General features: G+C 39.9%; 1 protein-coding gene across 4 annotated transcripts in view; it reads left to right on the top strand.

Annotated features, from left to right (window-relative positions):
- kcnab1b (potassium voltage-gated channel subfamily A regulatory beta subunit 1b) overlaps positions 1-16,153 on the top strand; it is a 58,387-nt gene that overhangs the window by 17,491 nt on the left and 24,743 nt on the right. For all 4 annotated transcript variants that reach the window (XM_042498079.1, XM_042498076.1, XM_042498077.1 and 1 more), the window contains one exon: positions 13,436-13,479. In XM_042498079.1, coding sequence (XP_042354013.1) covers positions 13,436-13,479 — 44 coding nt within the window. The remainder of the gene's footprint in view (positions 1-13,435; positions 13,480-16,153) is intronic.

Here is a 16,153-nt window from a genome sequence, read left to right on the forward strand (position 1 = left end):
AGATTGGATTGCAGAGTAGCTAAATGTGATAAGTGTCTGCTTGTCACACAATCTCATCTCGTTTCCATAACAACATTGAAATGGCCAACTTCAATCTGTTCCCAGTACCAAACAAGACTTCATTGTGGTAACTGGTTCAGCACTCACAAAAGATTTTTTTTCCATTAACCTACAAGATTAATTTTATTCCGTTTTTCATCTTCATCTTTTCAACTTTTCTGTTAACTCACAGATGCAATCAACAAAGAAGTTTTTCCCATTCACTGCTGCTTCTGCTTCTCTTAGAGAGGAATAGATACTAAAAATGTTGCAGTACTGATGCAGGAGTGATACATGGTGCATGGCCTCTAAAAAGTGTTTATTTTGGTTTGTAACATGAGGATTTGCTCATTCTTGTAGCTCTCTCTAAAACAGGTGGAGGATGTGCGCAGTAAAGCTTCTTTAAAGCCCTCAGCAAATCCTGCATTTCCAAAACAGAGAAGCAAATGTTGGATAAAATATCTCATTTGTTGCATCCTCTCTCTGCTCCCTGTTTATCTGTCCCTCTCTCTTCTGTCCTGTCTCTCTTGTCTCCCTCTTTTTACAAACCACTGACTTAAAGTAGATGCTCACATTACTACAGACGCCAGCTGACAAGGAATCTCCTTCTCTCGATGTGACGCCAAGACGGCAACGAAATCTTTCTTGTGCAAACTCTTTGAAGAGTTCTCAGTGTGATAACAAATGAAAGCATGTTTTCACGTAGAGTGTGAGTGCTTGTGGGCGTATGAATTTGACACACTGCATTACATACATGAGTGCATGTACTGTATGTGCATTAGATGTGTGCGGCGTCGAGGCTTCACTCTTGGAACATCTGAAGGCGTTATGAGTTGAAGCAGGAGATGTGTGTGTAGTATGCAGAGCGAGCGAGCATAAACTAATAATACCACCATCCACAGCATTTTTGTTGTCATGGCGATATATAGTGTAGCCAAATATAGTGTAGGTCTAATTTTAGTGTCCCATAGTTGCAACCTCTCAATGCTCCAATGCTGTTGGACCTTAAAATGAAACACGAGGTCACAAACAGCAACACACACAGGCCAAAATATGTGATGTAACTAAACATGCTGCTGTTGCTGGCTTCACAAATTGTGCAGATTATTTCTGGTTTCTGGTAGGGAGCCCCTGGTCGCCTGGATTGAAGTTCATAACGGTCATTAGGCAGCAGGAGGCCCTCTGACAGTCCAGAAGGTTTAGGGAAGATTCCACGTGGTTGGTTCAGAGCTGTGCTGCAGATGGGCATGCAAAAATCCCTTCTGTCGGTTGCTTCAGATACAGGTTTATCAGCGGCCAGCAGAGAGAGAGAGGCACTCTCTGCTGTGTATACATCTGTGTGTTGACAGTGTGAGTAATGCATAGAGCAGCCATGTAAAGTGGGTTTTTTCATGCAGCTGAAGAGCCAGTTTGCATCAGAAATTAGGGCCTGGTAAGATACTGTGTCAATTTTTGGCCTTTATTTTCAATTATTGTAATCAAACCATTAAACCACAGATTTTTTATAAAGTCACACTGTAACATCTGACAAGATGATTTTACTTTAAAAAAATAAGTAGGAAGCCAACTAAGTACACTTGAGTATTGGCTTACTTAATGGTCCGGTGTGTAGAATTTAGGGGCATCTTTTGGCAAATTGGTACATAAAATTTATAATTTAGTATTCTTTACTGTATAATCATATGGGATGTTGGATTACATAATATAATCCCTAATACTTTGATGGCAGAATGAGGTGTTTCACTATGGGAATCGCCTCGGTATGACCAACTATGGAATCTCCAGTAAAAGACGGGTTGACCCCTCATCTTACCACAGTCGACCGTCCCCTCTTAACTCATTCTAGACTGGTTTCTTTCTGTGTCTATGCAAGGAGGGACGTGCTGGTGAAGCACCTCCCTCTGTTATCAGAGAACCAGTATTTCACTATGGGAGATATAGATCATAAGTGTGGGCAATAGTTAACCGTAGAAACCGGAAGCTTACAGTGTGCACCCTTCATGAAACGGCACACCAAAGGATGCTGGCCAGCTGGCTTATCACCGAAGCCCACATGACAGGCTGAGATGGCCGCTGAGTACACTTTAATTGTCGATAAGGCCTTCCCTTTGTCGACCAGTTCCTGCAGAAAACACCACTGGTCAACCACTAACCGCTGAAAAGGAATGGTGCGCCTTGAGTCATACCACACCATAAAAATCTGCCACAATAAAGGGAGAGAGTGGAAGGGGCTCTTGCACTCCGAATGGTGTCAGTGACTTCCTCAAACAGACCTGCTGCATTCAGGTTCCACCTCTATTGGGCCAAGCCAAGAGTACCACCAGGTCCAGGTGTGAGTGGTAGATCTCCACCCTTGCCTGGGACCCTTGTGTATGAGGAGAGGCCACAGCTTGCCAGAAGTTGAATTATTCCTGCTACCAGATTTTTGGATGACCACTGTGACCGCTATCAGGATTACCAACAAGCACTGTTCTCACCCTGGCTTGGGGGGGGGGGTCAACATTATTATTCTCTGAGCTAACCCGTGTAACTGAAGTGAGCATGCATGTGCCTCCTTGGCGGTTGATGCCTTTGTCATGGTTACCCAGCGGGACGCTCATTGCAAGAGTAGATGAGCATCTCCACCAGTGGAGAGCCACCATGAATGCCAGGAATGGTGTTCAGCAACATGAATCCTTGTTGTGAACACTTAAGCAGCTAACCAAGCTAGCCTGAATGTGCCGAGGGAGCTTGTATAGTTTTCCCCATGGGAAGACAGCGAGAATAAGTTGACTGCAGTAAGATTAGGGGGCGTGCCCTAGCACAGTCCAACCTGTCTGTCACTGACAGACGTGTCATTGAAGCCTTCATAGTTGGTCATGTTGAGGTGATTCCCTTCGTAAAACACTGACCAAAGTTAGATAAAGAACTATTAATTGTGCTTTTATTAGCTTTGACGTGAGCTGTTTATATCTTCATGCCAAGCAGGTCATCTTCTTTGGAGGGGGACTTTTGTGTGTTTAACTACAAAAGCCAAGAACGGACAAACCAAACAGATGCCCTACAGAGAGAAATTTGAATTTTGCAGCCTCACCACTAGATGCCACTAAATCTGTCACACTGGATCTATAACACTAGTAGTTCTATGAACTTAGCTTTTTATGCCTCCACACTGGCAGCAGCCATGGCCAAAGCCATTATGTTTTCGGGTGGTCCGTCTGTCCCATTCTCGTGAATATCTCAAAAACACCTTTAAGGAATTTCTTCAGATTTGGCACAAATGTCCACTTGGACTACAGAATGAACTGATTAGATTTTGGTCATCATGGGTCAAAGGTCAGGCTCACTGTGACTTTGTTTGGCTCATTCTTGATAGTGCAATTTTGTTGAGGAACACTTTGAGGGTATTTCTAAAAAATTGGCACAAACATCCACTTTGACTCAACTGACTAGATTTTGGTGGTCAAAGTTCAAGGTCACTGTGACCTTGTGTCTGTCTTATTCTTGTGAATGCAATATCTAAAAAAGGCATAAAATAGATTTCCACAAATTTGGCACAAACATTCACGTGAGCTCAAGGATGAACTGATTAGAATTTTGTGGTCAAAGGTCACTGCAACCTCACAAAATTGTTTTTTGGCCATAACTCAATAATTCATATGCTAATTATGAAAAAAAAAAAGAAAAAAACTTATAAGAGGATAAAATGATGAAGTGATGACATTTTATATCCAAAATAGCAAAGGTTAACTTCACTGTGGCATGTTCTTTAAAAAACACTTTTCCAGCCATCACTCAACATCATGTCTCATGAATAAACGGGGAGACATTTGGTCAGATACTGAACTGGTGACTGATTTTGGGTGAACACCTTGAAACTGTGCCGATTGTGCAGATCATCTGTGCTTCTGGTAGAAGGTGTGTCTGAGCGAATGTCTTCCTTGCATTCATGGATAACTCTGCTGTGCCTCTAGCTTGATCCTTTTAATTAAAAATAATTTCCTTTATTTAATAAACCAATGAGCAATAAAACCTTAAAGCAAAAAAACTGCTGTAAGTGACTTTTGCTGAATGCTATTAGTCCCCTAAATTATTAATAGAGGATGATGGATTTCTCCTGCTCAGAGCTCAGAAGTCTGAAAATGAAAAATAACTTATGACCTGCACTCTATTATTGAATTCAATTGGAAAGTACTTTGTTGTTATTATACATTGAAGCCTTTAACCTGCTCGGTCAAGGACACCTCCATCCATTTGGTGGGGAATACACCGCAGATTCTTTTTACATGAATGAGGTCAGCATTTTTCTTTGTATCACAAATCGTGCGTTGAGACAAAGTGTATGAAGGCTTGTGTGGCTGAGAATTACACACAGGGCTGCAGTTTTTAACAGCTGCATGGCGTGGACTGATGCAACCTCTGCCTGTTTGTCCACAGGAAGACAACAGATATTCTGCAGCTGCGGCACTTGTCCGGATACACCATAAATCATAATTTGCTTCATTGTCGTTCCCCATGTGTTTATGTTTGTGTTTTGTAGTTAACTTTGAGTATGTGTCTGCCTGTGTGTGCATACATGCGTGTGTGTTCGCATGACTTAATGCGTGCTTGCACACATAGAGTCCATCATGCTGCTTTCGCTCAGAGACCCGCTGTTTGGCAGTGTGTTTCCAGTTCTCTCAGTTCCTTTTTTTTGCTTAGTTTTTGATCATACATCAAAAGTCTTCATTACACTTCAATAAAATAGATGTATTTTATGTTCCAACATCATTTACTTTTGTACATGTCTCGGCCCGTTCTGCTTGAATGTGTAGTTCTAATAATATGAGCCAGGGTGTTGCACAACAGGAGCCTGTAGCGTGGAGCTCCACTCTGCCTAAAGACCAAACAAGCCCCCAAGGATAAGATCCGCCCAATCTCTCAGTTAAACAGCCTGGACGTTGTGCATGGATTTTGCATTTTAATTAAAGGTCAAAACTAAAATGGTTTTCCGTGAGCATAATGGTTTTATAATAGTGTTGCCTTGCAAAAGCAATTTCGGCTTTTTCTCCGTGAATGGCTTCTGTAAACAGGCTGTAATCGCAAAGATAATTGGCATCGATTAAAGTAAAAGAAAAACACTGCTGCATGTGTATAACAGTAGCACTAATAGAATAAACTGACAATTAATTGTAAAACTGTGCTTGTTGGGCGCGCTGAAAAAGGTTTAGACATTAAATGACCGGAAATGTGCACGCAGTAGAGCGCAGATCTCAGTTAGGCCGCTGTCCAAACTGATCATGGCCATTTTAAGAACCAAAAACACCAAATTTACATCAGAGAACTAGCAGCGACAAAAGTCCCCTGCTTTGTCTCGGCTTAAAAGTTGCACATGACACGCTTGCAAAGACTTTAGCCAACAAAGTTGTGTGTTCAGCACATGCGTGAAAGGAAATAACTCTAATATGTAATCGTCATTTAAAAAGAGAAACCAAAAGACTGCCTGACACTAGTCAGACAGTTAGCACAATAACAACACAATTCAGTGTGAAGAAAACACAGCATATTAACATTGCGCCAGTCAACAATAATACCAACCCTGAGAAAACGTTTCAATATGCTGAATTGGTGGGATAAAGCTCGCCAGTGGTGCAGGTCACATCGCAGCAACTATGTTGACCAATGCTCACCGGCAGCGTTGTGCGTCAGGGCAATTTTTGTAATGTCAGAAGAAGCATTCCAGCCGGAGCCATAGCACAGCGCACACAGCAGATCGATTTGTCCCGCTATTATTGAAGCACATATGTGAAATATAGAAACTCTGCGATGTAATTATGACAATGAATTCATTTTTAATAATTAAAGAACCACCACAAATCTTTAAATTGATTTCATTCATAACTGGACTTTTAATGGTGTTACCTTTGTCTGTAGGCTACAGTTCAACAGAGTAAGAAATAAAAATAAACACAATTAAAAAAGACAAAGAAAGAAACCATATAACTACATATCCTGCGCACTTACTATTGGTAGAAGCACAAATAAAACCAAATGAGCAAATCAACATAATATGCAAGACAGTAAAATCGGGCAGGAAAAACGCTGTGTACTTCCAGTGTGTTATGATGCTGTGCGTGGAACAATACTGGGTAACAGCCAGTTTTTTTGCAAAGAGCTGTGCCCAGGGAAATGGTCCTTACTGGCTCCCTTACAGCTAAGATAACGCTGAGGATAAAAAATGGGGTGTATTCATCTCATATTGTACCCAATTTTAGAGGTCAAACATCAGAACATGAAAATAATCTGCACACACTCTGATTTAAAATGAAACCAAACTTTTCCATGGATGTCAGTTTTTTTTAACCCACAATGAACAGACTGTTAAAGGCTTGATATTTTTTGCCGTGCTGATTTCTGGGAAAATCCCTCCATCAGCCAGTTAAGAGGAGTGAGGAGTCAGCTGTCCATGACGATATTAAAAAAAGTCAATAAAACAGGTTTCTAAGAACTGTGACTCACCGCAAAAACAAAAGGTCCTTGAGACATGAGATACTTTATTTGTCACTGTAGATGTACAACAAAGTTATGTTTGGTTACCCTCAGGCTGACAGCTGTGCACAAATGTAATAAAACATTCAATGAAAGCTAAGTTAGAACATTAAGACAAGACAAAAACACGAAAACCCACAAATAATGACGAGATGAAACGGTGACAAATAACTGTAAGCATAAATGATAACACAAAGTGTGTCTTATATCAATAAAAAAAATGGCAGTAGCAGTTTTATAGTGCATTTTTGGCTCAAGTCATTGCACAATATTAAGTGCATACAGTCACAATTGTGCACACAAAATATGAGGTTGTTATGAGATTGGTTGAGTGGTTTGCTAGATTAGCTGTGAACAGACAGATACACATGATTATCAGATAAACATTACCCGTAAAATCTATCAGAGATGTCTTCATCTCTATTATTATTGTAAGTTCGTCAAATGTCACTGACGACAGAAACTGACCTTACAGAAATGCTGCGAGAGCAACAGAAAGCCTTTTCGCATCACAAATTAAAGCTTGGCAAGATTCTGTATCAAAATTCATCATTTGTTTTCCATTATCATAATCAAATCATAGAATTTTGTAATATCATAATTGCTATGCAGTGTTAGATTAACACTACAAAGCAACTATTTCATCTGATTTCCTCTAGATTCATTTCTAAGATCCTTGACAATGCACTTGAAAATGTTTCAGTTTGGCTTCTTCATTTCCATGCATGCCAGTGAACAGAAACTAAACCTAAAAAAAATACCGTGACATACTTTCTGTCAGTACTGTATGAAGGTTTTCCAGTTACCGTGACATGATTTCTCCCCCCTCCACATTGCTAAGCTCTCCACAACATTCTGAATCAACCACTTCAGATCTGCCCACATGTTTTTCAATACACGATCAACCCACAGGCCACCAGCTTCAATCATGTGTCTCTGCCAAAAATACAGTTATCCTGTGTAAGACTCTATTCCCATCGGTTTGGAAAAAACAAATGTCCAAGTGTTTTGAATAGCCTTTGCACTTAACAGTGTGTATGCGTGTGTACACTGCATAAAAAGTTGAAACAATGTCGACTTTGGCCCTGTGGAAAAACAAAGTCGTGTCCAGGCTCTAGCTCTTTATTGCACACACACAAACACACACACACCATACAAACACGCACATTGTGCAGGGCCCTGTAGGGAGCCGGCTGTCATTTCCGATTTCCCATTCTGTGTCATATAGAATGCTCTATCTGTAGAGGGCGTTTGATCTGCTTAGACTTGGGGCTTGGACTTGCAACTCTGCAAGCCTCAGTCTGTTGTGAGTGTCTCTTGGTTTTCTGTCTCTCTTTATAGCACTCTCCATCCCTTTCCCTTCTTCTGACATTGGTGAACTATGAGGCCTGTAGGCTTCATCAGTGATTTTTTTTCCCCCTAGCAACTCTGCTGAAGCTTTTCTTTCATACTTAATCTATTCATTTTTTTCCCCTTCAAAGTGCTTGATTTCACTTCCTTACATTCTTCCCACCCACACAGGCCCTGGCTTTCATATATTTAGAATATGACCCGCCTATCTTTCCTGCACTGAATTATTTTGATAACAACATTATGGTTGCCATCAGGAGAGCGGTGGGCGTCGTCTAATCCCTCCGCCCATCAAGGTTGGCTTGTGTGGGTTTGCTCAGTTTACATTAATCCCCAGCGAGTGAGGAGTTTTATCTGTTTACTCACAACCTTGACAAAAGTGTTAGCTGACAAATATCGATTTGAGCAGTCCAATATCAGGAAATAAATCATGAGAAATTGTGTGGCATGAGAACCATATAAGTGCTTTCGCAGGAAACAAAAAAACCCTCCTCCCACAATAAGAGGTCATTCCTCCAAAGATTTAAATGCAATAAAAGCAGCCAGATGTTCATTTGATTTTTTTTTTTTTTTTCAACCGGGGCTCCACTAAGAATAGAACAAGCTACATACAGTAGCAGCTCGCAGGATGTTCATAAGCGGTGACAGGTTTGTGTGAGGGGGCGTCTTCAAATGACTCATTTGTCATTTTACTTCAAGGCTTCTTTTGGGCACCATCCAAGCATGAGGGACTGAGCCACAGTCACTGGCTTGCAAAGTTGTTTATGTGCAGGTTTGTATAGACAAGTTGTTCTTTGCTTAGCATGTTTATTTAACCATTTACAATACAGTATACAAAGAACTTGTGCCTCTGCATCCTAGCAGCCCTAATTTTCTCTCCCACATGCACAAAGTACCAATTTTCTCTAAACAAAGTTATTCATTTTCTGACACACTGTAATCCCCTGAATCATTAGCTCCCTTAGCATCCTTCCTCTGCTGGCGCCCACTTCCCAGACCTGGACAGATCTATTAATGCGCTACAGTCCGCCGTGTGGGTAATAATCAGGTATGGCCGATGCTGCGGCTTCACTGGGGACAATGATACTGCAGCGAGGTGGCTTCTCCGCCAGCTGAACGTCAGATCTGTTCCTCTCCTATCATTAAGACATCCTGTATGCATTTAAAGCATCACAAAACATTGCAAATATAGCTCATGGCAGATCTCCAAAAACAAAGTTAGTAATTGTCCAAGGACAGCTTGCTTTATTTAGAAATGGAAACATTTTGCAAGCTTGTTAATTGTGGAAATAATTGGCTTCAATGTGCCACTGTAAACATGAAAACAGCACCAATCAATAACCAAGACAAATGTAAAACAATTTACAGCTGTTCCAGGCATTAAAGGGTAACTTTGGTATTTTTTCCATATTTTTGTGTGTAAGTGACAAATGTGGAAAAAAAGGCTTTTTTAAACTGGTCCAGTATTGAGTGAGAGCGCAGCAGCCGCCGGCAGCAGAACAGGCTGCAATGTAACCATGTAGGGCATTTGTGCAATGTCAGTTAACATCCTATAAAAGTGTTTATTTTTGCCTCTCACGGTCTGAGATTGTTATTTTAAGTGTCACACAATGTTTTGGAAAGGATCCTTACAGAGACAGACCTTTTTGTTAGAGACTAAGATCCTTTTTGTGGAAAAGAAACAGCTTGAAATCACCATCGCCAAACCCACCAGACTTAATTTAAATAAACAGTAATTTTATGTATAGAGCCAACATATTTTCACATTAAACTGGATGAATTAATTTAAACCAAAGCGGAGTTGTTAATTGTTGGGACAGTGGAAAAAAAGAACCAATTCTGTTTTTGATAGGTTGTTTTTTTCAGTCAAGTCAAAATGAAGTGTGTTTTATAATGATAATATTACTGTTTATTTAAATGGAGTCTGGTGGCCTTGGCTTTAACACATTTTGGGCTGATTCCCTGAAACCTGAGCAAATTCACTTGATTTCTTTCAAAAACACAAGAAGAGGGTAATGAGAAACTTAAGGGGAAAAATAGTGAAGGTGCAATAAAATAACCTGAAAATCAGCAAACAAAAAGACAGCAAGATAGTGAAATAAAAAAAAAAAAGAAAAATTACAAAAAAAACTCAATGGGGAAATGACCTGGTAAAAATGATAATAATTCTGTAACAGAATTTAATATATACATATATATATATATTTTTTTTTTTTCTTTTTTCTTTTTTTTACAGAAAATTATGATAATTAAAATATTGGTTTCTGGACATTTTTCTCTCTTGCTCTTGTAATTTCATTTGCATTTCTTGGCAAGCTCGTCATTGCGTTTTTCATGTCTTTGAAATAAGTCAAACTAATTTTCTCAGGGTTCAAATGTTTAAATACTTGTGAAGGATGTCTGAACACAGAACAAGAAAAGTGATGTTGGTCCAGGTTTCAAAGGGTTAAATAAAAAGGATCTTGCTTGTTAAAAAAATGTCTATCTCTGTAGGGATCCTTTTCATATTGTCAGACACTTTTATTGTAATCTGAGTCTGGGAGTGGCAAAAACAAGCACTTTTAATGGGTGAAAATTGGCAGTGCACTTCCCCATTAACCTTGCAGCCTTTTTCAGCGCACCGAGACGCTGTTCCAGGCAGTCCGATCAATACCGGACCAATTTCAAAAATTGTTGTCTCCATTAGTCACTTAGACAAAACAAATGAGAAAATAGGGTTCAGGTTTTTAAATACCGAAATTACCCTTTAAGCAGATGCTTTATTTAGAGCAACTCGCAATAAATGCAGACATGAACATCCCTCATCATCAGTGCGGTTTGTCCTCGATAACCTTTCATAAAACACACACATCACACATCTAACCTACAGTACAGCCCCTCCCCCACACTTTCATGGATCAGAGCTCCCACTCTATAATACATCAGAGAGACGGGGGATACAATATCCAAACTCCTCCACCGTATCAGAGACAAGAACGCATCCTACGATTTGTGACTGTGGAGAGATCCGTCTCCTGTCATGTTAACGTTGGTGCCTTAGTTACACAATACATCAAAGAACCCATAAATGCACTGAATAAAGTGTTTATATGTAGCGCTTTCCTTTATATGTTTTCCTTCTTTATCTTGGCAGCTCGGCTGATCTACTGGCACGATGACTGATGCTTCCCCATGTTGAACACCTAATTGAATTGGCTGAGGGCACGGTTACATAGCACGGGCTCGGATTAGTCTGCCTTCAGCTCCACGAGCACAGGCCATTAGTTGCCAGGCACGAGAAAACCACTGCTGGCATTTTTTGCGGCATCATTTGCTGTAATGAGTAAATGTCTGCGAAACCAAGCAGAAGGCACAATCCCAGGACCATAATTGGAGGTTGTTTCTGTGTCAAGAAATAAGTATTTGGACATATTCTCCTCTCAAGATCAAGTGTGTCGCTTGTGATGGTGGCTGTGCGTGTGCATGTGGCCTCGATAATGCTGTCAAACGAATGTGTCTCAATTTCACAGCGTTTCGCTTCAGGATCGCTTCCTCTATCAGATCGCAGTGCAACACCTTGACGCAGTTTTTTTTCACCTACATAGTCCACATACATCACTCTGCGGCAAGACACCTGGTGGCCGGAGGGAGAACAATCTTCTCTGACTGTTATCGCTGGTGTTAAGTCGTCAAATACTTGAATGAATTCCCCTCTCAGTTGGACATGATGCGGCACAGATTGTAAAACTAGATGTGAAGTGGAGCGCTGAGACGCTGAGTCGAGGGTGGCAAGAACTTCTTAGTTTATCTCCTATTGTGATAATGAGAGCCAGAAGCACTGTAATACATTGCTGCAGATCAGCTGGATGTAAATTAACTGTTATGGAAGAGACATATGTCATGAGGTGCACCGTTGCACAGTTAATGGTAGAGAGAAAGAAAGAGAGTGTGAGGTGTTATCTTGAGAAATGCTGGTAGGATACAACCTCAGTGCTTGAGAGCAAGCCCGGTCGTCATTTTGTGTGTAAGACAATAACAGTAAAAAGCCGGAGGACTGAAGTGCTCCCTGCTGCAAAAGGATGTAGAAGGCTCGGAGTAAAACAAAAGGTAATTGACTGAGGGATGAAGGGCTGAGAAACAAAGAGCAACGGCTGTCAGAAAGTAGTGTACCAAACTTCTCAGCACTACTTTACAAACAGTTATTGGATTTTTTTGGGGTGATGAGTAGAATATTTTTCAGGGTCTTTAGAGGGCCTACCTGAGAGGGCAGGACCCATATTGATGAAATAAATCAACTGTCCTCCTATGTGTAATCTTTTAATCCTTATTCATGACTGCAGGTGGGACAAAGGTGACCTTCACATTCAGTGATTCTGCTTTCAATCAAACATGAGGAGCTACCAAGATTGTTATTACTGAAAGGATACTTTACCGATGTTCAACTGGCTTTATTATAACAATGTGGGTAGTATGTGTTAATGAACTGTGATAAATTTCCCTCCATATTATCAGCACCCAGATATACCTGCTGATGTCCTCGTGAATTTTTGCTCTTGAACTCTTGGACTGTTGTTCGAACTTTCGTATGCCGGCCACCACGGACACAGAGTATTGACATGGATCAAGAGAGAGACTTTCTCTACCCATGAATTTAAACCAAAATGATGTTACTGTATTGCCTTTTTCTCGCCTAAAATGTCTTCAGAAACATGTTTTAGTGCACTGTTTAACTGTAAAATGACATTATTTATTATCAGCAGACCGCCATATTGTTTCCTGTGGGAAAAGAGAACTGGATACAGTATTGCAAGGCCTGCTTTGGGCCCACAAAGCAGTTGCACTAAAGACTTCTGCTGGCCAAGCGGGCTACTTATGGTTTAGCGCTCTGCTAACTTGAAAGAGATTAAAAAATTATTTTATCTTTTGACTCTTCTGGACTTTAGAAATGTTGTACAACCAAGTTGAACAAAACAATGCATCCACTGATTTACAGATGTCTTCTTCCTAATTTAAGTCTACATGATGAAGTTCTAAGTGCTATATTCCAGCCAACTGGACTTGCTTGAGTTGAGTCCAGTTGCCTACGATATAGGAGTCAGAATGACCGAAAAAGTTTGGCGCAGTGCAATGTGGTAGTTGTAGATGTTTTACATCTTGAACAAGAGTGAATGCCATAGCCCTTTTCTCTGTTTTCTCTGGTCATGTCGTACCAATCAATGTCAGAAGTATTTGTGTCTTTCTACTGCACAGACAGCCTAGTTTTATGAAAAGACCATCTTCTCATCAGTTAAATACTTGTTTAAACCCTGCATACTGCAAGTACAATTGATTTTTTCCCACTATATTGTAAGCTCCACAATAGCAAAATTGCTGTCTTTTTGTTTCGGTCTCACGAATTATGATGTGAAAACAAAATAGATTTTTGGCTTTGTTCAGGCAGAAAATCTTTGTGTGCCCAGAGCGAAATACAGCACCACAGTAATTGCAATCATATTTGACTGATGACATCTTGAGCCCAAACAACACTTTTTTTCTAATCATGGTGCGTTTTTTTTCATAGGAACCTGGGGAAATCTGGGTTGCGTGTCTCCTGTCTGGGGCTTGGTGAGTACATTTAATTAGCATTAGAGACAAATGTGTAATGATTTCATAAGCATCCAAGTGCAAACTCATCTGCACGCGTGTGTGTGTGTGTGTGTGTGTGTGTGTGTGTGTGTGTGTGTGTGTGTGCGCGCGCAGACTATGTAGAGCCAGCCAAAGAGTTAAGCAAAAGGGTTTAGTGTTTTGAATTACATTATGTTATTTCACCCTGATTCTAAACCTCATGCATCTTTCATACGTATGGAGAGTCATGAGAGTCAACACAAAGCTGTTTGCAGAGGGTTAATATTTTCCCTGTTAATATTTAATCAATAGCACGCAAACAAGTTGCTCAATTATCACACATATCCAATGCAGACCGGAGGGTAAGCACTCTCATTCATCTTGATAGGACTGATTAATTTAGTAAATGTGTTTGTGTGTGTGCCGGCCATATCTTTATATGCGCGTGTGTGTATTCACTGTGTTGCAGAGCGTGTGTGTTTCTTGATGAGGTTGTGTTGCTGAAGACAAAATAACTTGACAAAGCAAAGGGCTGATGCAGTGCTGCCCAGGCTCAGCACTGAATGATGGAAAATCTGTGAATGAGTTATTCATCCGTGCAGTGTTTTTTTTTTTTTTTTTAAGATTCAGCCCTGGCACATCTAGCAGAAGGGAGGAATAGCGAAGAGGTTGTAATCCTTCAACTTAATTAATATAATTAGTTTCGAACCTCAATATTGACAAGCCTCGGCTATGTGGTTGTGCCTTATGGCAAAACATTGATCCCTCCCTGTGCTAGTTTTCAGTGGAGGAGTTCAAAGAAAAAGAGAATTTCACTGTGGAGATCAAAACAGGTTGCTTCAGTATTTGAATCTGTGTGGGTGTGTTTTATCGTGTCAACTGCATAATTGACTTTTAAAGGAATAGCTTGATGCTTAATTGCTTTCTTGAGACTTAGATGTTAAGATTGATTCACATATGCGCTCTAAATAAGGAGCTACAGATAGCAGTTAGCTTCGCTTTGCACAAAGACTGGAAATGGGAGAATGGTGTCTTACTCAGTCTGAGGTAGGACTTGCATGATATCAGATTTTCACTACATTATTGTGGCTAAAAAAATTAAGCAACAATATCATTGCAATATCTGCAGAAATTTTAATATAGTAATTAGGACTGGGTGTTGGTATTAGATACATTTAAGGTACTAACCAAAACACCTTGATACCAAGTAGTATCAAAACATCTTCAGTGAAACGATACCTGCATTCAATCCTTTTTGTGCTGGAGGTCTGAACCCAGACCGTCCCAGCTCCTTGTTGGATCAGCAGACTTTGTATTTCAACCATCTCCAGAGCTGCTATCTTCCAGAAAAGCAGTCAGATCAACATCTGCCCAATAAGCACAAGATATACATTTGCAGCAGCAGCTAACATCCAATACCATGCCAATAAACTGTCCCAGCAAAGTCATACCAACACCAAAATGGCTCGACTCTGTCATTACCCGATGATGACAATCAGTAAGATGCAAACAGTTAACCCTTTCACTGTTTGTGTGTGTTAGAGGTGGACTCCCACACTTTTCCCCGATGTGAAGCTCACACTCAAGAGCAGCTTCAAGTCTTAGATGTTACAAGCCAAATTCAACAAAATATCAACGTCTAGGAACGTTGGAGGCCAGTTGGGTTGTTTTAAGAGGATAAAGTGTTGTGCTGTTGGTATATTATTTACCAAAATATAGGCAGATCATCTTCAGTGAAACGATACCTGCATTCAATCCTTTTTGTGCTGGAGGTCTGAACCCAGACCGTCCCAGCTCCTTGTTGGATCAGCAGACTTTGTATTTCAACCATCTCCAGAGCTGCTATCTTCCAGAAAAGCAGTCAGATCAACATCTGCCCAATAAGCACAAGATATACATTTGCAGCAGCAGCTAACATCCAATACCATGCCAATAAACTGTCCCAGCAAAGTCATACCAACCATCTCCAGAGCTGCTATCTTCCAGAAAAGCAGTCAGATCAACATCTGCCCAAACAGTTAACCCTTTCACTGTTTGTGTGTGTTAGAGGTGGACTCCCACACTTTTCCCCGATGTGAAGCTCACACTCAAGAGCAGCTTCAAGTCTTAGATGTTACAAGCCAAATTCAACAAAATATCAACGTCAGGAACGTTGGAGGCCAGTTGGGTTGTTTTAAGAGGATAAAGTGTTGTGCTGTTGGTATATTATTTACCATAATAAATGGGTTGTTTTAATATATATATGTATGTTGTGCTATATTATATATATATATATATATATATATATATATATATATATATATATATATATATATATATATATATATATATATACATATTATTATTATTTATTATTATTATTTATTATTATTATTTATTATTATTATTATTATTAATACATTAGACTTAAAAAGCACTTTTCAGAGTCCTTGAAGATGCTTTATTTTCACTCTCTGTCTCTTTCTGTCTCTAATGATTGTAGCAAATAAAAGCAGAGGCTATTAATTTAAGTTTTAGGGTATACACGCCACTCTATTCACATTATGGGTATCAAATGAAATACTCTTTTGGAATTGGTATCACTTTAAAAGTACTGGTATTGGTTCTGGTATTGTAATTTTAAAGATACCCAGCCCTAATAATAATACTTTCGATCAAATTATCTAACTGTTTT

Source organism: Plectropomus leopardus, chromosome 12 (assembly GCF_008729295.1).
Source record: "Plectropomus leopardus isolate mb chromosome 12, YSFRI_Pleo_2.0, whole genome shotgun sequence".
In the NCBI taxonomy this organism is placed as follows: Eukaryota; Metazoa; Chordata; class Actinopteri; order Perciformes; family Serranidae; genus Plectropomus; species Plectropomus leopardus.